Raw genomic sequence first — 22,696 nt, forward strand, 5'->3', positions numbered from 1 at the left:
GAACCACCTCATCTGGCTCCTCTCGATGTGAAGGAGCAGCGGCTCTACTTTGAGTCCCTCCCGGATGGCAGAGCTCCTCACCCTATCTCTAAGGGAAAGCCCCGCCACACGGCGGAGGAAACTCATTTCGGCAGCTTGTACCCGTGATCTTATCCTTTCGGTCATGACCCAAAGCTCATGACCATAGGTGAGGATGGGAACGTAGATCGACCGGTAAATTGAGAGCTTTGCCTTCCGGCTCAGCTCCTTCTTCACCACAACGGATCGGTACAACGTCCGCATTACTGAAGACGCCGCACCGATCCGCCTGTCGATCTCACGATCCACTCTTCCCTCACTCGTGAACAAGACTCCTAGGTACTTAAACTCCTCCACTTGGGGCAGGGTCTCCTACCCAACCCGGAGATGGCATTCCACCCTTTTCCGGGCGAGAACCATGGACTCGGACTTGGAGGTGCTGATTCTCATTCCGGTTGCTTCACACTCGGCTGCGAACCGATCCAGCGAGAGCTGAAGATCCCGGTCAGATGAAGCCATCAGGACCACATCATCTGCAAAAAGCAGAGACCTAATCCTGCGGTTACCAAACCGGAACCCCTCAACGCCTTGACTGCGCCTAGAAATTCTGTCCATAAAAGTTATGAACAGAATCGGTGACAAAGGACAGCCTTGGCGGAGTCCAACCCTCACTGGAAATGTGTTCGACTTACTGCGGACCAAGCTCTGACACTGATCGTACAGGGAACGGACCGCCACAATAAGACAGTCCGATACCCCATACTCTCTGAGCACTCCCCACGGGACTTCCCGAGGGACACGGTCGAATGCCTTCTCCAAGTCCGCAAAGCACATGTAGACTGGTTGGGCAAACTCACATGCACCCTCAAGAACCCTGCCGAGAGTATAAAGCTGGTTCACAGTTCCACGACCAGGACGAAAACCACACTGTTCCTCCTGAATCCGAGGTTCGACTATCCGGCGTAGCCTCCTCTCCAGTACACCTGAATAAACCTTACCGGGAAGGCTGAGGAGTGTGATCTCACGATAGTGGGAACACACCCTCCGGTCCCCCTTCTTAAAGAGACGAACCACCACCCCGGTCTGCCAATCCAGAGGTACCACCCCCGATGTCCACGCGATGCTGCAAAGTCTTGTCAACCAAGACAGCCCCACAGCATCCAGAGCCTTAAGGAACTCCGGGCGGATCTCGTCCACCCCTGGAGCCTTGCCACCGAGGAGCTTTTTAACTACCTCAGCGACCTCAGCCCCAGAAATAGGAGAGTCCACCACAGATTCCCCAGGCACTGCTTCCTCATAGGAAGACGTGTTGGTGGGATTGAGGAGGTCTTCAAAGTATTCCTCCCACCTATCCACAACATCCGCAGTTGAGGTCAGCAGAACACCATCCGCACCTTACACGGTGTTGATAGTGCACTGCTTCCCCTTCCTGAGGCGGCGGACGGTGGTCCAGAATCGCTTCGAAGCCGTCCGGAAGTCGTTTTTCATGGCTTCCCCGAACTCCTCCCATGTCCGAGTTTTTGCCTCCGTGACCCCTAAAGCTGCACACCATTTGGCCCGTCGGTACCCGTCCACTGCCTCCCGAGTCCTATGAGCCAAAAGAACCCGATAGGACTCCTTCTTCAGCTTGATGGCATCCCTCACTGCTGGTGTCCACCAACGGGTTCTGGGATTATTGCCACGACAGGCACCAACAACCTTGCGGCCACAGCTCCAATCAGCTGCCTCGACAATAGAGGTGCGGAACATGGTCCACTCGGACTCAATGTCCAGCACCTCCCTCGTGACATGTTCAAAGTTCTTCCGGAGGTGGGAATTGAAACTTTGTCTGACAGGAGTCTCTGCCAGACGTTCCCAGCAGACTCTCACAATGCGTTTGGGCCTGCCAGGTCTGTCCGGCATCCTCCCCCACCATCGCAGCCAACTCACCACCAGGTGGTGATCGGTAGAAAACTCCGCCCCTCTCTTCACCCGGGTGTCCAAAACATAAGGCCGCAAATCCGATGACACAACTACAAAGTCGATCATGGAACTGCGGTCTAGGGTGTCCTGGTGCCAAGTGCACATATGGACACCCTTATGTTTGAACATGGTGTTTGTTATGGACAAACTGTGACGAGCACAAAAGTCCAATAACAAAACACCACTCGGGTTCAGATCTGGGCGGCCATTCTTCCCAATCACGCCTCTCCAGGTTTCACTGTCGTTGCCAACGTGAGCGTTGAAGTCTCCCAGTAGGACAAGGGAATCACCCGGGGGAGCACTTTCCAGTACTCCCTCGAGTGTTCCCAAAAAGGGTGGGTACTCTGAACTGCTGTTTGGTGCATAAGCACAAACAGTCAGGACCCGTTGGACCTTTCGTCCACCGGGTTGAACTCCAACGTACAGGCTTTGAGCCGGGGGGGAAACAAGAATTTCCACCCCAGCCCGTCACCTCTCACTGCCGGCAATGCCAGAGTGGAAGAGGGTCCAATCCCTCTCGAGAGAAGTGGTTCCAGAGCCCTTGCTGTGCGTCGAAGTGAGTCCGACTATATCCAGCCGGAATTTCTCGACCTTGCGCACTAGCTCAGGCTCTTTCCCCCCCAGTGACGTGACGTTCCATGTCCCAAGAGCTAGCTTCTGTAGCCGAGGATCGGACCGCCAAGTGCCCTGCATTCGGCTGCCGCCCAGCTCACATTGCACCCGGCCTCTATGGCCCCTGTTATGGGTGGTGAGCCCATTGGAGGGGTGACCCACGTTGCCTCTTCGGGCTGTGCCCGGCCGGGCCCCATGGGAACTGGCCCGGCCACCAGGCGCTCGCCATCGTGCCCCACCTCCGGGACTGGCTCCAGAGGGGGGCCCCGGTGACCCGCGTCCGGGCGAGGGAAATCTGGGTCCATGCTTTTTCTTCTTCATAAAGGTCTTCGAGCTGCTCTTTGTCTGATCCCTCACCTAGAACCTGTTTGCCTTGGGAGACCCTACCAGGGGGCTTTATGCCCCCGGACAACATAGCTCCTAGGATCATTGGGACACGCAAACTCCTCTACCACGATAAGGTTGCAGCTTAGAGAGGAGTATATATATATATATATATATATATATATATATATATATATATATATATATATATATAACAATTAATAATCACCTCCATTACGGAAAATAAGATGCATTTATAGGTATCTTAAGTATCATTATCAAGAGGCTTTACATGTTACACACCGAGACCAAGTCTGAAGTAGGAATGCTAATAGATTAGCTTGCTTCATACAACATAAGAAATAAGTGCCAAGTAGAAAGTATGCATTTATTACCAGGAAATAAAAAGTAGATCATTTAGGATCATTTAACAACAAAGTTTAGCGTGTCAGCATTGTCACAGTAAAAGGAGGGCAAATCAATCCATAAATTGGTGGTGTTGATACCAAGGATAGTAAATGATCAATACCAAAGTGATTCGGTCGATATTTATAATTTCTCAAAATCATTTTTCTTGACGTTTGTGTTAGCTTTACCAAAAAATGGAAACTTCTCTGGACACAGGAGAACTTTAAGGGCAAAAACCAAAGTATTTAAAAGAGTAATATATCATATGTTTTACTTTTATTGGTGTACGCTTGACTTTTGTAAGAAAAGAGAATAAGGAATTACTTAAATTATTGAGTCGATATTGTTCAACTGTCAGTAGCACTCACCATAAATACTTACAAAAATGTAGTGTTTATCGGTTTGGTATCAGCCGATCTAACTAATAAATGATAGCAATCTGCAGCATAAAACCCTGTTTGGAACATCCTTATTTTTATGTGGAAAAAAGGAAAATCTGTCTTAAGTTGAATGAACCCTGATTCTATTGCAACATACACAAACACATGTATTGTGCGGCTCCCAACAGAGAAAAGGTCCTCCCTCTGCTTGCTTCTTTATTGTATGGAATGTGACACGCTCTGCCCTGCATTAACCACAAACACACACAGCATGGTTGCTTTTGGAGCGCTTGTCTTACCTGTTTTTGGTTGTGAGGCGCATCGTTCTGCATTCAAACTGTGACCGGTATTAACACCCTATTGAGACTGTATTAGGTGACATTTTGCAACCCAGAACATTTTTAATTATGCTTCATGCTAATATGTATGCATTTTTTTTTGATCTTCATCATTCTTATATAATAGCAAAAAAAGCCAAATTGATTCCTCCCGCCTACAAACAATGTAACCCAGAGGTCTACAACAGGGGTCCACAGAGGTACTGCGAGGGGTTCAAGACATTTTCCATTGATTTTACTTTTTTATAATATTTGTTTTTATTCTCCTAGCAGTGGGCTTCACGGTGGCAGAGGGGTTAGTGCGTCTGCCTCACAATACGAAGGTCCTGCAGTCCTGGGTTCAAATCCAGGCTCGGGTTCTTTCTGTGTGGAGTTTGCATGTTCTCCCCGTGAATGCGTGGGTTCCCTCCGGGTACTCCGGCTTCCTCCCACTTCCAAAGACATGCACCTGGGGATAGGTTGATTGGCAACACTAAATTGGCCCTAGTGTGTGAATGTGAGTGTGAATGTTGTCTGTCTATCTGTGTTGGCCCTGCGATGAGCTGGCGATTTGTCCAGGGTGTACCCCGCCTTCCGCCCGATTGTAGCTGAGATAGGCGCCAGCGGCCCCGAAAGGGAATAAGCGGGAGGCGCTTTCCACTAATTGAAATGTCTTTAAAGGCCTTAGTGGCCACATACGTGGACAGCACCTTTTAGCTCTTATTTCCAAAATTGTGTCCCTTATGTGGACACTTATACTGCCATCTGGTGGTGTCAGAAGAGTATAACATAAAATAGAATTTGGGGAAAAAAGTGTAAAAATAAAAATTTTCATGTCACTACACCTGAAGTATACACATTTGTGTACTTAAGGACTAAGTACATCATATCAAAATATGATTTTTTGTTTTTATTCTAATTAGGGTCCACTAAGCTCAAATAGCAAAGATAAATAAAATAAAAAAGCATGTAAACAAACAGCATGGGCCATAAGAGGTTAAATATACATATACACTCCTCCAACAGTTTGAAAATAGCAGTGGAATGTCCACCCTACTCACTTTACCTTGAAGTTTTTCACTAAAACCTTGAAAAAATAATGATTATTTTTTTTAATTAAAAAATTTAGGATAGCTTGCGATTAGCGCGCTCATTGTCAGTTTGGGATTAGCGTGCTCATTGTTAGCATTGGCATGCTCATTGTTAGCGAGTGATTAGCGCGCCATTTGTCTGTTTGGTTAGCGCGCTCATTCTCTGCTAGCCAGTTGTCAGCTTAATTAGCACGGCAGTTGTCTTCTAGCAGTTAGTGCACCAGTTATCAGCGTGCTAGATGTTAGCTAGAGATTAGTGCGCAAGTTAACTTGTCATTAGCGCATCAGTTGTCAGCTAGCAATAAGCGCACTAATAGTCAGCTAGCGATTAACACGGCAATGGTAAGATAGCAATTAGCGCTTCATTTGTCAGCTAGCGACGAGGACACCAAAAGTTAACTAGTAATTGGTGCGCCAGTTATCAACTAGTTATTAGGGCAACAGTTGTCAGCTTTATAAGCGATGCAGTTGTCAGCTAGCAATTAGCGCGCTAGCTGTCAGCGAGCGAGTCAGTTTGGGATTAGCGTGCTCATTTCCATCTTGCAATTAGCATTCTTAGCATTAGTGTGCTCATTGTTGGCGAGGGATAAGGGTGCCATTTGTCTGTTTGGTTAGCGTGCTCATTGTCAGCTATATTAGCGCGCTCATTCTCGGTTAGCCAGTTGTCAACCAGCAATTAGTGCGCCAGTTGTCAGCTTTATTCGCACTGCAGTTGTTCGCTAGTAAGTAGCACACCAGTTTACAGCTAGCGATTAGTGCGTGAGTTGCAAGTGACACTATACTTTTATAAAAATTGTTATCTTAGTATTGCATAATAACAACGTACCTTCAAAACCAGTTTAATGTAAAACACAAGTCATTACAAGACATGAAACGTAATTTCCAGACTACAGAGTGCAAGCCGCACCCACTACATTTTAGGAGGAAAAAATATTTCCATTAATTAGCTGCACCGGACTAAAAGCTGCATATATATACTTTGTGAAATGTGTTATTAATACAGAAATATTCTGTAAATGTTTATTTAAATACCTTAATTGTTTCCAAACGGTGCCTGTAACACGGAAGTAAAACGGCTGATCTAACAAAACATCGTCATGGCCCCACAAGCTGCGGGATCTGGATCTCCAATCAGCTAAACAGACCCTATAACTTCACGGTGACGTTTTGCTGAATTTACCAAACTGAAAAAATAATGTTGTTGTAAGTTAATAATACTAACACAGACACTCGTAAACATTAAGGCACATTAGCTAATGCTAACGACGCTCTCTTGATTACATCACAATAGCAGGTACAAATGTGCATGAACACTCCTACAGACATCACACATGGGATGGTTTTGTAAGTATGAATTGTTTTAGTTATACTGTAAAACCTACGTTCCTTTTGGTGGGTAATGAAGAATTTATATGTGTAAAAATGCTGTGAATGGCTGGAAGACTGAAAGGCACTTCTACTTCCAGTTCAAAGCACTAAATAGACGGACACAGCAGCACCTGCAGTGAGCAGACTCATCCAAAAGATGGCGCCATAGCACAAACAATAACACAATTTTTTTTGTGTCTTTGCTTGCTTTTTTGTTTTTTTTTAACTATTTGCATTTTGGCCTTCTGCAAATAAAACAAATTTAATTAGCTGCACTGTTTTCTAAGCTGCAGGGTGCCAAGTGTCACAAAAAAGTAGCGTCTTATAGTCCAAAATTTACGGTAAGTAGGTGGTCCCCGCTCCAACTGTCCATCAGTTTGGGGTCCTTGGCTTTGAAAACGTTTAAGACCACTCTTCTAACCCATACATTGTCTTTTCAGAAGAGGGGCCGTCGGGGTTCGGTCCCTGTCTTCCATCCCCTCATTGCCCCCTGCCGTGGCAGAATTTGTCAAGGGTGCGGCGGACGAGTGCAAGCCCAGCGGTATCCACGTGGTGACGGGGACGCCAGAGGAGACGGCCAACATCTTGGCAGGGCTGGAGAAGGAAGGGATGGTCAAGAGACTTCCTAAATATGACAATTGGTGATCCCCGTTTTTATTTATCTGTTGCTATTGTGAGTGAGCACACGGCTCATGCTGTGCCTTGACAGTTGGTTGGCGCGCACGGACCCGAAGGACGTGGCCCGAGTGGAGAGCAAGACCGTGATCGTGACCAAGAACCAGAGGGACACCATCCCGATTCCTGCCGGAGGGGTGAAGAGCCAATTGGGCAGCTGGATGAGCGAGTCGGACTGGCAGAGGGCGAGAGAAGAGCGCTTCCCAGGATGCATGGCGGGTACGTTAGAAAGCGCACATCTCTAGACCTGTGTGAAAACATACTGTAAATGTGGGGACCAGGGGTGTGGAGTTAAACATGGACTCACTTCTCCTGTCCAGTTGTCTTGTCAAAAGATTCTCGTACAGGAGTGCCCAAAGTGTGGCCATTTGTAACCCACGGCTAATTTTTTAATGGCAACAGTCTAAAAATACTATTAAAAACAAAACAAAACAGTGGAATAAAAGAGCAAAGCACTAAAATGTATTGACAAAAAGTTGCAATGTTGACTAAAATAACACAAAGCTGTGATGCAGACTGTTTTTTTTTCGTTAGAGCTGCCATTGCTCAAAAATAATGATGAATTAAAATCAATGTTATATCCATCCGGGGGCTTCACGGAGGAAGAGGGGTTAGTGCGTCTGCCTCACAATACGAAGGTCCTGAGTAGTCAGGGTTCAATCCCGGGCTCGGGATCTTACTGTGTGGAGTTTGCATGTCCTCCCCGTGATTGCGTGGATTCCCTCCCGGTACTCCGGCTTCCTCCCACATCCAAAGACATGCACCTGGGGATAGGTTGATTGGCAACACTGAATGGGCCCTAGTGCGTGAATATGAGTGTGAATGTTGTCTGTCTATCTGTGTTGGCCCTGCGATAAGGTTGCGACTTGTCCAGGGTGTACGCCGCCTTCCGCCCGATTGTAGGTGAGATAGGCACCAGCGCCCCCCGCCACCCCAAAGGGAATAAGCGGTAGGAAATGGATGGATGGATGGTGTTATATCTCAGCTACAATCAGGCGGAAGCGGGGTAAACCCTGGACAAGTCGCCATCTCATCACAGGGCCAACACAGATAGACAACATTCACACTCACATTCACACACTAGGGTCAATTTAGTGTTGCCAATCAACCTATCCCCAGGTGCATGTCTTTGGAAGTGGGAGGAAGCCAGAGTACCCGGAGGGAATCCACGCAGTCACGGGGAGGACATGCAAACTCCACACAGAAAGATCCCGAGCCCGGGATTGAACCCTGACTACTCAGGACCTTCGTATTGTGACGCAGTCGCACTAACCCCTCTTTCACCACGCTGACCATGTTATAATCGTTTTCAAATCAAATATTCCACTTTAAAATATTTTGGGGGGGGAAATATTGCATAATTTGTGTGTTTGACAAACATAGCATAAAAGAAAACATGAAACATTTATTTTAAAAAACATATAATGGACCGATCTGATTGTTAATCGTTGAAGGTAAAAACTGCGATGAGGTGGCGACGTGTCCAGGATGTACGCCGCCTTCCGCCCGATTGTAGCTGAGATAGGCTCCAGCGGCCCCAAAGGTAATAAGCGGATGGATGGAAGGAAGAAAGTTAAAAAAAAAAATCAATGACATTTTTATGAGTAGAACCTTTTTGGATCCCCAACAATTTTAGTGGGGTTTATATTTTTAGTAACTGCCTTTGCTCCGAAAAAAATCCATCCATCCACTCTCTACCGCTTGTCCCTCTCGGGGTCGCAGGGGTCCTGGAGCCTATCCCAGCTGCAGTGGGGCGGAAGGCGGGGTACATCCTGAAAAAGTTGCCACCTCATTGCAGGGCCAACACAGACAACATTCACACTAATAATGAATCAATGTTGTTGTGAATTATTGACCTATTTAAGGCTCCAATTACTTCATGTCAAATATTGAACTTTGAAAGTCTTTTAGGGAAAATATTGCATATTTTTTGCCATTAAAAGCAGGGTTTTGACAAAAAGGGCATAAAACATCAAAATACAAATAAACAAATAACTTCATATGGACAGATAGACTTGAAGTTGATCTAAAGATTTAGGCATTGTATTAACAAAAAGAACATATGACTTATTTTTAATATTGTTATGACTGAGACCCTTGTAGGTCCCTGGGACCAAAGTTGTGGAGAGCCTTAAAGCAGTGGTTCTCAACTTTTTTCACCAAGTACCACATTAGAAAATACTTGGCTCTCCAAGTACCACCATAACGACCAAATGTAAAATACAGTAGCATGGTAGGCCTAAGTATTCGTAAAAAAACAAGGCATAGATTTTATTCAACAAGTATATTTAATATTTTGGCCACGGTGACATTACACACAGTTTGAACAGTCATTGTCTTTGAATGTCTGAAAATAAAACACAGTACTGTAATCAAGTGTTTCTTTGGCATACCACGAGATGGAAGGCTATTTAACTCAGTTTGAGAATTATTAACATAAAGGTTAAAACAAATCTTTATATTGTATTGGTTTAAAAAAATAAATAAAATAAAAAGTATCAAAATGGCCCCCGCATGCTTTGATTTTTCAGTACGCGGCCCTTAGTGGAAAAAGTTTGGACACCCCTGTTCTAGTTGCAGCAAGACCACACATTCAGTGTACAAGACGGGAATAGCCAGTGCATAAAAGTGTGCAGATTTGAATAAATATTATGTAATTAAAAATAAAAAAAAAACTGTTGTGTGTGTGAAAGGCATCTATCTACCTTACAAAAATCTATTTTAATGTTGTTTTTTTTGGTTCTCTTTCTCCGCTCTCCAGGTCGCACCATGTATGTCATTCCTTTCAGTATGGGTCCAGTGGGTTCCACTCTTGCCAAGTATGGTGTCCAGGTAGACTATACATACACAACCACAATTATTATGACTGTGCAGTAAATATATGACGTGACTCTCGCCAGATCCTTGTAGTTTGCTGAGCTCCACACAAGGATCTGGGCTCGACCACAATGCAAACTCCTTCAAGATGGCAAAAAATAATGAAACAATCAGGATCACAGGGCGGGATTTCATTGATGTGAAGTAGCGCCGAAGCGACTGTTTGATTCAAACATCAATGGCGGCATGTAGCCCTCGCTGTGTCGTGTGCTGACATTGATTCTGCTATTGCAACTGTTTTTTTCGAATATATTGCTGCGTTGTTTCAGTAAAAGTTCTCTAACTTTTCGCTCTGTCGTTACCCAATATGTCGATTGTTCTGTTTCGGATTTCCCAGCGGCGCTCTCATCAGCGTAACGGGTTGATTTGGAAGTGAGTGGTTGAAGTAGCACGTTTTCAAGATAACAGACAAGTGTTTTATCCAATCACATACAATTATTATTTTTTTTTTTACAAGGCCCCGCCTTCTGAAATACATCTCCTATTGAAAAGTCCCAGATCCTTGTGTGGAGCTCAGCGAACTACAAGGATCTGGCAAAGGTCAGGTTAGTAAATGTATGCCTTTCCCTCTTTACAGGTGACGGACTCGCCGTATGTCGTGGCCAGTATGGGCATCATGACCCGTATGGGCACACCTGTTCTCAATAAGCTGGCGGAGGGAGAGGAGTTTGTCCGTTGTCAGCACTCTTTGGGACGACCGCTTCCCCTGAAAGGTACACATTATAACATATGACATGTCTAAAGTGTTCATTTCCCTCATCTGTTTGTGCTCAATGCAGAGATGAATATCAGCGAAACGTCTACATTTGTAGCTATATTTAAAATATGCAGTCTTGATTTTTAAAATTCTATTGCATTGACTTTTAATCATGCACTTTGTGCTCAAAACAGAGAAATAAGGAAAATGTCTAAAATTGCGTGCACAATACAGGTATACACGTGAAACATCTAAATTTATAACATGTACAGTCTTTTATTTTTGCATTTTTGGACTTTTGTATTCCCACAGTTTGCATGTTTCTTCTCAGTTAGTTCTCACTGCACATATTCTGTACATGTGAAAAGTCTAAATTGGTGGCCTTACTTCTTATGTGCCGCCTTGGTGTTTAATTGTATTCTAATAGACATGATTCACCTCACTTTGTGCTGTATACATAGATGGATACAAGAGAAACGTCTAAATGTATGTTCTTATTTATGTCGTAGCCTATATCATCTTTTTATTTACTGGTACTTCAATTTGAATAAGATGCACTTGACATATTTCCTTGCTATTTTTGGCTCAGTTCGAGTGAAATGTCTAAACGTGTGGCATTATTCATGATGTGCAAGAGCACTTTATAATTTAGTTTGACTGACTTTTTTTTTACATAAAGCTGACATGTTTCACCTCTGTTGTGCTCAATGCACAGACTAGTGATTTAGGGCTATATAAGTAAACATTGATTGATTGATAGGTACAAGTAAAATGTCTGAATTTGGGGCCTACTTATAATATGCTGTCTTGATCTTTAATTTAATATCATAGTCCGAACAGGACAAGCAGTAGAAAATGGATGGATGACTTTTATACATGCGCTTTGTGGCCAATGCATAAAAATGAGTGAAGTATCTAAAATTGCATGCCCAATAAAGCAGTAAATGTACAGTATGTGTAATATGTACTGTCTTGATATTTTATTGCAATTTGTAGACTTCTTAAGTGCTCAATGCAGATATACAAGTGAAATGTCTAAATATGTGGCTTTATTTTTTGTGTACAGTCTTTGATGTGTAATTTAATTGGATTGACTTTTATGATCCTCCTCAGTTTGTGCTCAGTTAAGTGATAGACACAAGTGAAACAGCTGTGTTTTGTAACATTATCCATGATGGACTTAATGCAATCTTTTTATTCACATCAAATTGAAGACCTTTGTAAATGCAATTTACAAAGTTCAGAGATGGATGTGCAGTTCAGAGATGGATGTCAATGAAATGTCTAAATTTGTGGCCTTATTCATTGTCTAGTTTGTGCAATCTTTTTATTTATTTATTTAATTTATGGAATCTTTATACATGCAGTTGACATGTTCCTTGTCATTGTGTGCACAGTTCAGAGAGTGATATAAATAAAATGTCTGCATTTGTGGCCTCTTTCATTAAAGTACAGTATTTGATTGTTTGACTTTTATTCCTGCAGTCGAAATAGTTTTCCTGAGTTTGCGCTGAGTGTTAAGAGATTGATTAAAGTGAAATTTTTGTTCACATTGTGCAGACATATGGCAGAAAAGTTTAAATTTGTGTGCTTAAAGCAGATATGTACAAGTAAGAGGTCTGAACCTGTGGTCTTTATTTACTATGTGCAGTACTGATGTTTAATGTAATTTGATTTTTATACATGCAGTTGACATGCGTTTTCATTTTGTTGTTAATGTACGGATTTATTGTAAATGAGTGAAATCTCTATACTTGTGGCCTTGTTCATTTAAATTATTTAAATTTACATTAACTTTTGTACATGCAATTGACATGCTCTGTCATTTTGTGTTCAGTTCAGTGTCATGTAAAAGTGAAATGTTTAAATTTGTCTACTCGTGCATAATGTGTAACCTTTCACTTTGCATCATGTCCGATACAAGTGAAAAATAAAATAAGCGACATGTCTAAATTTGTGTGCCCAAGGACATACTGACTAAGTGGTGTTTAAACACATTGGATGGACTTCTGTACATGCAGTAGGCGTGTTTCTCCTCAGTTTGAGGTTAAACATCAAAATATTTGACTGTATTTATGTTGTCATATTTGCAGTCTTTATATTTACTTTAATTTGAATGACCCTCATACTTGTCCCAGCATGCACAAAACATTGATAGAACGTTGTCTATACATGTTCTCTAAAACTGACTTAGAAACAAATGGGCAAAATATTTATTTGTATTTGTAAATTGAAACAATGTTGATGTCCAACATTGGATCCACGTTGTTGTTTGGGAATGACTCAATTTCAATGGTCAAATCAACGCCACAAATCTGGCATTGAATGAACATAGTCAAAAAGTATGTTGTTTTAATGTTGTATTTGTGTTCTAGTTGGGAAATTACAGAATTTCAATGGTAAAATCAACGTCAGAACCCAACATTAATTAAACGTCAAAAAACATGTTGTTCCAACGTTGTGTTTGAGTTGCTCAACGTCAGGTCCTAATTCAACAGGTTCTCAACGTTGTTTCAATGACTTCTGCCTGCTGGGTTACTTTAGACCAGGGGTCACCAATGCGGTGCGCGGGCACCAGGTCGCCCGTGAGGACCAGATGAGTCGCCCGCTGGCCTGTTCTAAAAATAGCTCAAATAGCAGCACTTACCAGTGAGCTGCCTCTATTCTTTAAATTGTATTAATTTACTAACAAGCTGGTCTCGCTTTGCTCGACATTTTTAATTATAAGAGAGACAAAACCCAAATAGAATTTGAAAATCCAGGAAAATATTTTAAATACTTGGTCTTCACTTATTTAAATAAATGGTAAATGGGTTATACTTGTATAGCGCTTTTCTACCTTCAAGGTACTCAAAGCGCTTTGACACTATCCACATTCACCCATACACACACAGATTCACACACTGATGGCGGGAGCTGCCATGCAAGACCCTAACCACGAACCATCAGGAGCAAGGGTGAAGTGTCTTGCTTAAGGACACAACAGACGTGACGAGGTTGGTAGAAGGTGGGGATTGAACCAGGAACCCTCAGGTTGCTGGCACAGACCCTCTCCCAACTTTGCCACGCTGTCCCCAATTCATTTATTCTTTTACTTTGCTTCTTATAACTTTCAGAAAGACAATTTTAGAGAAAAAATACAACTTTACAAATGATTTTAGGATTTTTAAACACATATACCTTTTTACCTTTTAAATTCCTTCCTCTTCTTTCCTGACAATTTAAATCAACGGTAAAGTATTTTTTTATTGTAAAGAATAATAAATATATTTTAATTTATTTCTTAATTTTAGCTTCTGTTTTTTCGATGAATATTTGTGAAATATTTCTTCAAACTTATTATGATTAAAATCCCCCCAAAATATTCTGGCAAATCTAGAAAATCTGTAGAATCAAATTTAAATCGTATTTCAAAGTCTTTTGAATTTCTTTTAAAATTTTTGTTCTGGAAAATGTCTTATCTTTGTTAGAAATATAGCTTGGTCCAATTTGTTATATATTATAACAAAGTGCAGATTGGATTTCAACCTATTTAAAACATGTGATCAAAATTCTAAAATGAATCTTAATCAGGAAAAATTACTAATGATGTTCCATAAATTCTTTTTTTAATTTTTTCAAAAAGATTCAAATTAGCTAGTTTTTACCTTCTTTTTTTGGGTTGAATTTTAAATTTTAAAGAGTTGAAATTGAAGATAATTTATGTTTCCAAATGTATTCTCATTTTTTACGTGTTTTCTCTTTTAAACCGTTCAATTAAGTGTTTTTTCATCATTTATTCTCGACAAAAAAACTTCCGTAAAAGGACAAAAAATGTATGGCGGAATGACGGACAGAAACACCCATTTTTTTAAATGTATAGATTTATTTATTAAAGGTAAATTGAGCAAATTGGCTATTTCTGGCAATTTATTTAAGTGTGTATCAAACTGGTAGCCCTTCGCATTAATCAGTACCCAAGAAGTAGCTCTTGGTTTCAAAAAGGTTGGTGACCCCTGCTTTAGACACTCCAATATAGAGAAATAAGTGACATGTCTGAATGGGTGCACTCAACAGAGATATGTAGTATTTTCAGTCTTTATATAGTGTTTGATTGTTTTATATGACTTTAAATTATTTTTCCTCATGTTGTCCCATTTGCAGCCCCTCTAGTCAACGCATGGCCCTGCAATCCGGATAAAGTTCTGATCTCCCACCTGCCCGACACCCGGCAGATCCTGTCATTCGGCAGCGGCTACGGTGGAAACTCCTTGCTGGGGAAGAAGTGCTTTGCCCTGCGCATCGCCTCCCGCATTGCCAAAGATGAAGGTTGGCTGGCGGAGCACATGCTGGTGAGGATGGCAACTATTAAAAAAACAAACAAAACCAAGACAATCGTTAACTTTAAAATGTTCCCTTCTCAGATCCTGGGCATCACCAACCCTCAGGGAGTGAAGCGTTACGTAGCGGCTGCGTTCCCTAGCGCCTGCGGGAAAACCAACCTGGCCATGATGAAGCCAGCTCTGCCGGGCTGGAAGGTGGAGTGCGTGGGCGACGACATCGCTTGGATGAAATTCGACAATCAAGGTGAGAAGGTTCAACTTTTCTCCACATGGCGACTTGATCTCACTCCTATTTGTTTTTTCTATTTGGCGCAGGGAAGCTTAGAGCCATCAATCCCGAGAACGGTTTCTTTGGCGTGGCTCCGGGAACCTCAGACAAGACCAACCCATACGCCATGAGCACCATCGCCAAAAACACAGTGTTTACTAATGTTGGCGAGACCAGTGATGGAGGCGTGTGGTGGGAGGGTTTGGACCCCCCTGCTGCTGGCGTCACTTTGACGGACTGGCATGGAAAAGCCTGGAACAAAGGTAGCCGCTGTGTTCGTCATAAGGACACAGAAAATGTGTTGGTATTTTTTTAGTAATCTGGTCCAGAAAGGCAATGAAACCAAAGCAAATTTTGCCCTTAAGAATTCATTAATACATAAATCACTCGGGATCTTTCTGTGTGGGGTTTGCATTTTCCCCCCGTGACTGCGTGGGTTCCCTCCGGGTACTCCAGCCTCATCGCACCTCCAAAGACATGCACCTGGGGATAGGTTGATTGGCAACACTAAATTGGCCCTAGTGTGTGAATGTTGTCCGTCTATCTGTGTTGGCTCTGTGATGAGGTGGCGACTTGTCCAGGGTGTACACCGCCTTCTGCCCGAATACAGCTGAAATAGGCTCCAGCGACCCTCCGCGACCCCGAAAGGGACAAGCAGTAGAAAATGGATGGATGAATCCGTTCCAGCCAACCAAAAATTAACTGTAGACAACAATGTGAAATACATAAAATGATGAATTAGACATTTTACCATCTTATCTTCATTTAAGACTCAGTTTGGCGCTGTTTAGTCATTAACAAGTGAGACTCCAGTACGTGGATTTTATACAATATCTGGCCAAATGTTTTTTCCTTAAAAAACTGAATCAAAAGAAAAGTGGGGCTTGGAAAAATCAAGGTACCTCTTTATTTTCAAAAATGCCATGTTACTTTGTAAACAAATTAACATTGTAGAAAAAATATATATAAATACAGTGGGCCAAAAAAGTATTTAGTCAGCCACTGATTGTGCAAGTTCACCCACTTAAAATGATGACAGAGGTCTGTAATTTTCATCATAGGTACACTTCTACTGTGAGAGACAGAATGTGAAAAAAAAATCCAAGAATTCACATTGTAGGAATTTTAAAAAATGTATTCGTAAATTATGGTGGAAAATAAGTATTTGGTCAACCATTCAAAGCTCTCACTGATGGAAGGAAGTTTTGGCTCCAAATTTCACATGGCCCCATTCATTCTTTCCTTAACACGGATCAATCGTCCTGTCCCCTTAGCAGAAAAACATCCCCAAAGCATGATGTTTCCACCCCCATGCTTCACAGTAGGTGTGGTGTTCTTGGGATGCAACTCAGTATTCTTCTTCCTCCAAACACGACGAGCTGAGTTTATACCAAAATGGATACATGGATGATACAGCAGAGGATTGGGAGAATGTCATGTGGTCAGATGAAACCAAATATAACTTTTTGGTATTAACTCAACTCGTCGTGTTTGGAGGAAGAAGAATACTGAGTTGCATCCCAAGAATACCACACCTACTGTGAAGCATGGGGGTGGGAACATCATTCTTTGGGGCTGTTTTTCTGCTAAGGGAACAGGACAATTGATCCGTGTTAAGGAAAGAATGAATGGGGCCATGTATCGTGAGATTTTGAGCCAAAACCTCCTTCCATCAGTGAGAGCTTTGAATGGTTGATCAAATACTTATTTTCCACCACAATTTACAAATTCTTTAAAATTCCTACAATGTGAATTCCTGGATTTTTTTTTCCACATTCTGTCTCTCACAGTTGAAGTGTACCTCTGTCATCATTTTAAGTGGGAGAACTTGCACAATCGGTGGCTGACTAAATACTTTTTTGCCCCACTGTAAATAAAAATACATGTGAAAATTGTGCAAGATAGCACTTTGTAAACGTAGAGGATAAAAAAATAAATTTAACAATTTTGCAAGTTGGCACCAGATGGCCATAAGACATAACAGCACTTTTTGTCCGTATAGAGTAAACTAGTGTTCATGTACGAGATGAGACCTAGTATGTTTACCTTTTGTAAATAACCAAGAAAAGAGCAACTTTGTGTGCTTATGGGAGGACATTTAGATGTTAGCTGGCGGTCCAGCATAAGTAAACACGCTGCAGGACTACTTGTATTAGAGCACTTACGTCTGATGTTTTTTTTTACTCTGCGGCCCACAAACATTCCCTCTCATAAAAGTCGAATACAATATAATATACACAAATATAAAGTATAAAAAGTTTTTAATTTCACCACATCAATTTAATCAAAAATCATGCCTGAACCTATTCGTAATTTGCTTACTATTAATATAAGCTGCAAACATGCACTTACTACAGTTAGCCCGTTAATGTTTAAATACTTTTCTTTAACAAAGACCTTGAACCCATATTCATTGTTTTGTGCACAACCTGTAAAGTTTGACAGAATGACGCAGATTTGATGTTTGCTCAAGCTCCAATGTCCAATGTTGAAATGACGACTGCACAAACATGCTATAGAACAAACACAGGCCAGTAGATAGCAAGCAGGTACACTAAACCCAAAAATACGTCTCCTTAATTGTTTTTAAACACTTTTTTTTTTTTTAATTGAGAAATGATCAAAAACATACAATATTGTGCATACCACATCACGTCTGCTCAAAGCATCTTCCTGCTGGAAAATATTCAGTAAATGGACGAGTGAAGCTGGATTCATAGCAGCAACACTCTTATTCCCCCACTGCGGATAGCGCCATCATTACATTACCATTGAAGGTACATTTTAAAGCAGCATTTGCTGTAGTTGAACAACATTCCCTTCAGTAAATGTTCTCTACAAGTTTCTTCTGCAAAACATTGATGTTGTTTTTTACCCCAATTGTTACCAGGAAACGGCACTCCTTGCGCCCATCCCAACTCACGCTTCTGTGCTCCGGCCGATCAGTGCCCCATCATCGACCCACTATGGGAGAGCGAACAGGGCGTTCCCATCGACGCCATCATCTTTGGCGGTCGCAGGCCGCAAGGTTGGTGCGGCTCTTTCTTGGTATCGTGCCATCGCGTCCAGGCAACATAAGTGGGGCTTGAAAAACTAAAATGTCAGCTTCCTCAAAACTGGTGTAAAAATACACGTAGTGGGACCTCAATTTAAAAGTAGAGATGTCCAAAAAGGGCTTTTTTGCCGGTATCCGGTATTCCAATATTGTCCAACTCTTAATTACCGAATCTAATATCAACCAATACCGATATATACAGTCGTGGAATTAACACATTATGCCTAATTTTGTTGTGATGCCCCGCTGGATGCATTAAACAATGTAACAAGGTTTTCCAAAATAAATCAACACAAATTATGGAAAAAAAGTGCCAACATGGCACTGCCATATTTATTATTGAAGTCACAAAGTGCATTCTTTTTTTTACCACCCCTCAAAACAGCAACTTGGAATTTGGGACATGCTTTCCCTGAGAGAGACTATGAGGAGGTTGAGATGGAGGGTAGGGGGTAGGGGAGGGGTGGATATTGTAGCGTCCCGGAAGAGTTAGTCCTGCAAGGGGTTTGGGGTATTTTTTCTGTTGTTTATGTTGTGTTACGCTGCAGATGTTCTCCCGAAATGTGTTTGTCATTCTTGTTTGGTGTGGGTTCATAGTGTGGCAGATATTTGTAACAGTGTTAAAGTTGTTTATACGGCCACCCTCAGTGTGACCTGTATGGCTGTTGAACAAGTATGCATTGCATTCACTTGTGTGTGTGAAAAGCCGTAGATATTATGTGATTGGACCGGCACGCAAAGGCAGTGCCTTTAAGGTTTATTGGCGCTCTGTAATTTTTCCCTACGTCTGTGTACCACTCCGTACAGCGGCGTTTTAAAAAGTCATAACTTTCACTTTTTGAAACCGATAATTTCCGATATCACATTTTAAAGCATTTATCTGCCGATAAGATCGAACATCTCTACTTAAAAGTGTTTTGAGGTAAGCTAATTGTTATGCTTTGAGTTGCCAGTAAAAAATATTAGGATCTCGGCCATGAGTTGGAGTAGTAAATGTCACAGTGAACCCTGTTAGAAACCTCCAAAACATCTGCTCTTACTCGCTAGCATGTGCTAATGGAGAGAAAGGACATAACTTTTGTTTTCCAAGAATGGGAAGGAAGAGAATCACTGTGATGGACAGTGCTGAGAAGAAAATGGTGATATTCATTTAATTAAATACAGAAATGATCAAAAACGTAATAGTGTTGGCAACTCGGAGAAGCAATCGGAGCGTATCTCTGCTAGTCTGCACCATATTGAAGCAGAATGAGTGGATAACGCCAGCCAGGTATGGTAAAATAATATCGGCAGTCATATATCCATGAAAATATGGAACAGCTGCTGATGGTGTGTTTGACGAAAAAGCAGCTCTAAGGAGATACTATAAAAGTCCACTCTCTAAAGTAAATGCTGTACATTATTATTACATTACCACATAAAACTACTCGAGTTGTACCACATTCTATTGTATTCTTTTATACAATATTTGTTTGTTTTTCTTTTTCAAAGGCATGCTACATGTTAAAATGGTGCTGTTTTGGGGGCTGAGAGCCAGTTAAATTGATATCGATTCATTTAAGTGGTAGACTTTGATTTGAGGTACAAGTGTTTTAAGTTAAGAGCACTGTCACAGAACCAATTAAGTTTGTAAATTGAGGTACTACTGTAAAAAAAAATGTCCTACTTAATATAATTCATGTTTATTATGTATATTTCAGACTAAAGTAGTCTTAAAAACATGACTCATTTTTTGTTTTTTTAACCCTTTTTTAACATAACTCCATGCTTTACTTATATTATTAAATTAACTATTTTAACTAATATTAATAAAATTACAATTAAATATAATACATTAAATTGATTCAAATTAATATTTTAATTGTTTTGCATTTACTCTTAATGAAATTGTTATTTTTTTTTATTCTTACATTTAAACTTATAGGCCCTGACATAGATGCACAATAATTGGCAGCAACATTGAATTTCATTTTTTTTTTTTCTCGGTTTTCTTGAGTGTCAAAACTCAGTCAACGTCCTCAAAAAGGTCACCAAAAACTAGGCATTATATGTTTCATCATTTTATTTTTACTTCAAATGAGTCAGGGTTTTAGGACTACTTCAGTTTGAAATATACATATTAAACATGAACATATTTGTGTTTTAACCCTTTAAAGACCAGCATGTTAACGTAACCAAATTTTTTTCTTCATATTATCTAACTATCAAATATGAAAGTATTAGAAAATAAATACATGTATTTATTTTACATTATATTTATTTAATTGTATTATTATTGTAAAAAAAAATTTTTTTTTTTATTTACAACAAATATAAGCCCTGAAATAGTCAATGATTGGCAGCTACATTGATTTCAATACATAATTTTTTTCCCAGTTTTGTTTAGTTTTAATGTCATATTTAAAACACACACTTGCGGTACTCAAAAAGCCAGCTTACTAAAAACAAGATATTTTATGAGTCAGGCATTTAAGATTATTTTATTTTTAAATGTATGTATCAAACATGAATGACATGTTTTAATACTTAATACCAGCATGTTTACATAGCTCTATTTCATTACTCATATAATAATTTAACACCTAATGGATTGAAATTAATTACTCTTTTGAGATATATTTAAATCATTTAATTTTGTTATTTAAATTTTCATTAAATATTATTGAGAGGCCCTGAAATAAAGCTGCATTGATTTTAATGAATTATTTTTTGGTGTCAAGTTTAAAATTCACAGTCAAGCTCCCCGAAAACTTCTGCAAAGACATGAAATATTTTAATAATTTTTTTGCCCACTTTGAACAAATCATTCTTTTTAAATGACTTTAGCCAGAGACATATTCAAAATTAATCATCTTTTAGTTTTTTCAACCCTTTAAAGTTCAACATGTTTACATTACTGAACTGTTTTGTATTCGGGGAAAAAAGCAAAAACAGACTTTTTTTTTTTTATACCACATAGTGACACACACACACAGACAAAAATTATTAATATTTATTCAACACAGTGAACATAGCACAAATATACATTGCTGTAGGAAGGAAAGAATACAAGCTGTACACAGACTCCTCTAAAATTAATATTTTTTCTACACTAGCCTTTAGAAGACATGGTGATATGTTTAACGAGATCCAATGATGATGTCATCAGGAGTTCCTTTGGTGTACGAGTCGTTCAGCTGGCAGCACGGCGTGTTTGTTGGCGCTGCAATGAGGTCAGAGGCCACAGCAGCTGCTGAGCATCAAGGTACAGACACTTTTTTTAAAATTATTTTTTTCAATCTGAAGCTGACAAGATGTCCCTCCCCCCAGGCAAGGTGATCATGCACGACCCCTTCGCCATGCGTCCATTCTTCGGCTACAACTTTGGCGACTACCTCTCTCACTGGCTGAGCATGGAAAGCCGAAAGGCAACCACTCACCTGCCCAGGATCTTCCACGTCAACTGGTTCCGGAAGGACCCCGCCAGCGGCGCCTTCCTCTGGCCGGGCTTCGGCGAGAACGCCCGCGTGCTGGAATGGATCTTCAAGCGCTGCGGGCGCGCGCGGGACGATGAGGCCGCCAAGAAGAGCGCGATCGGCTGGCTGCCGGTGGACGGCGCCATCGACACCGAGGGCCTGGGCGGCGGCGTGGACATGGGCGCCCTGTTCGACGTGCCCAAGCATTTCTGGCAGAACGAGACCAAGGAGCTGAGGGCGTACTTCAGACAGCAGGTGGGGGCGGACCTTCCAGACAAGGTGGAGGCGGAGCTTAAGGCTTTGGAGGAGAGAGTGCACAACTAATAGCATGACATGACATTCACTTGGTGCGATCACAGCCACTGGGGGAACTCACGCACACACACTCACACACACAATATATATTAATATTAATACATACTCTAAGAATATGTGTTAATATTAATAGTTATGTAATAATTAATAGTTGTCGGGGACAATGCGCGTTATCGTTTTAATATTTCAGTGTTTTCATATTACACCTTTTTTTCGTTTTCGGATTACAGCATTGTAACTAGATTTTTACTATATTGAGCGGGCCAATAAGAAATGGCCATCATTTAACAGCCATCATTTAACAATTACACACACTAATGAATGAATTGATTGATTTATTCATGCGTGTGTACCTAATGGGGATGTGCCGATCAGTAGCGTGCAGTTTTTGAAAAAAATATGTGTATGCCATCGCAAATCCCCTCTTTAGTCCCCTGATTAAATGTCTTCATACACAGTATGGACCCGGTCCTCTAAGATACCGTATTTCCTTGAATTGCCGCCGGGGCGCTAATTAACTTAAAACCTCTTCTCACTCCTGCGCTTACCAAA

General features: G+C 41.2%; 1 protein-coding gene across 1 annotated transcript in view; it reads left to right on the plus strand.

Annotated features, from left to right (window-relative positions):
* Positions 1-22,428, plus strand: part of pck2 (phosphoenolpyruvate carboxykinase 2 (mitochondrial)) — a 32,931-nt gene extending 10,503 nt beyond the window's left edge. Inside the window, exons 3-12 of the mRNA XM_061921900.1 lie at positions 6,921-7,121; positions 7,190-7,374; positions 9,917-9,987; positions 10,610-10,745; positions 14,873-15,060; positions 15,133-15,295; positions 15,367-15,582; positions 18,210-18,347; positions 21,523-21,618; positions 21,684-22,428. Coding sequence (XP_061777884.1) covers positions 6,921-7,121; positions 7,190-7,374; positions 9,917-9,987; positions 10,610-10,745; positions 14,873-15,060; positions 15,133-15,295; positions 15,367-15,582; positions 18,210-18,347; positions 21,523-21,618; positions 21,684-22,153 — 1,864 coding nt within the window. The 3' untranslated portion in view covers positions 22,154-22,428. The remainder of the gene's footprint in view (positions 1-6,920; positions 7,122-7,189; positions 7,375-9,916; positions 9,988-10,609; positions 10,746-14,872; positions 15,061-15,132; positions 15,296-15,366; positions 15,583-18,209; positions 18,348-21,522; positions 21,619-21,683) is intronic.
* The last annotated feature ends 268 nt before the right edge of the window (positions 22,429-22,696 follow it).

Source organism: Nerophis ophidion, linkage group LG15 (genome assembly GCF_033978795.1).
Source record: "Nerophis ophidion isolate RoL-2023_Sa linkage group LG15, RoL_Noph_v1.0, whole genome shotgun sequence".
Lineage (NCBI taxonomy): Eukaryota > Metazoa > Chordata > Actinopteri > Syngnathiformes > Syngnathidae > Nerophis > Nerophis ophidion.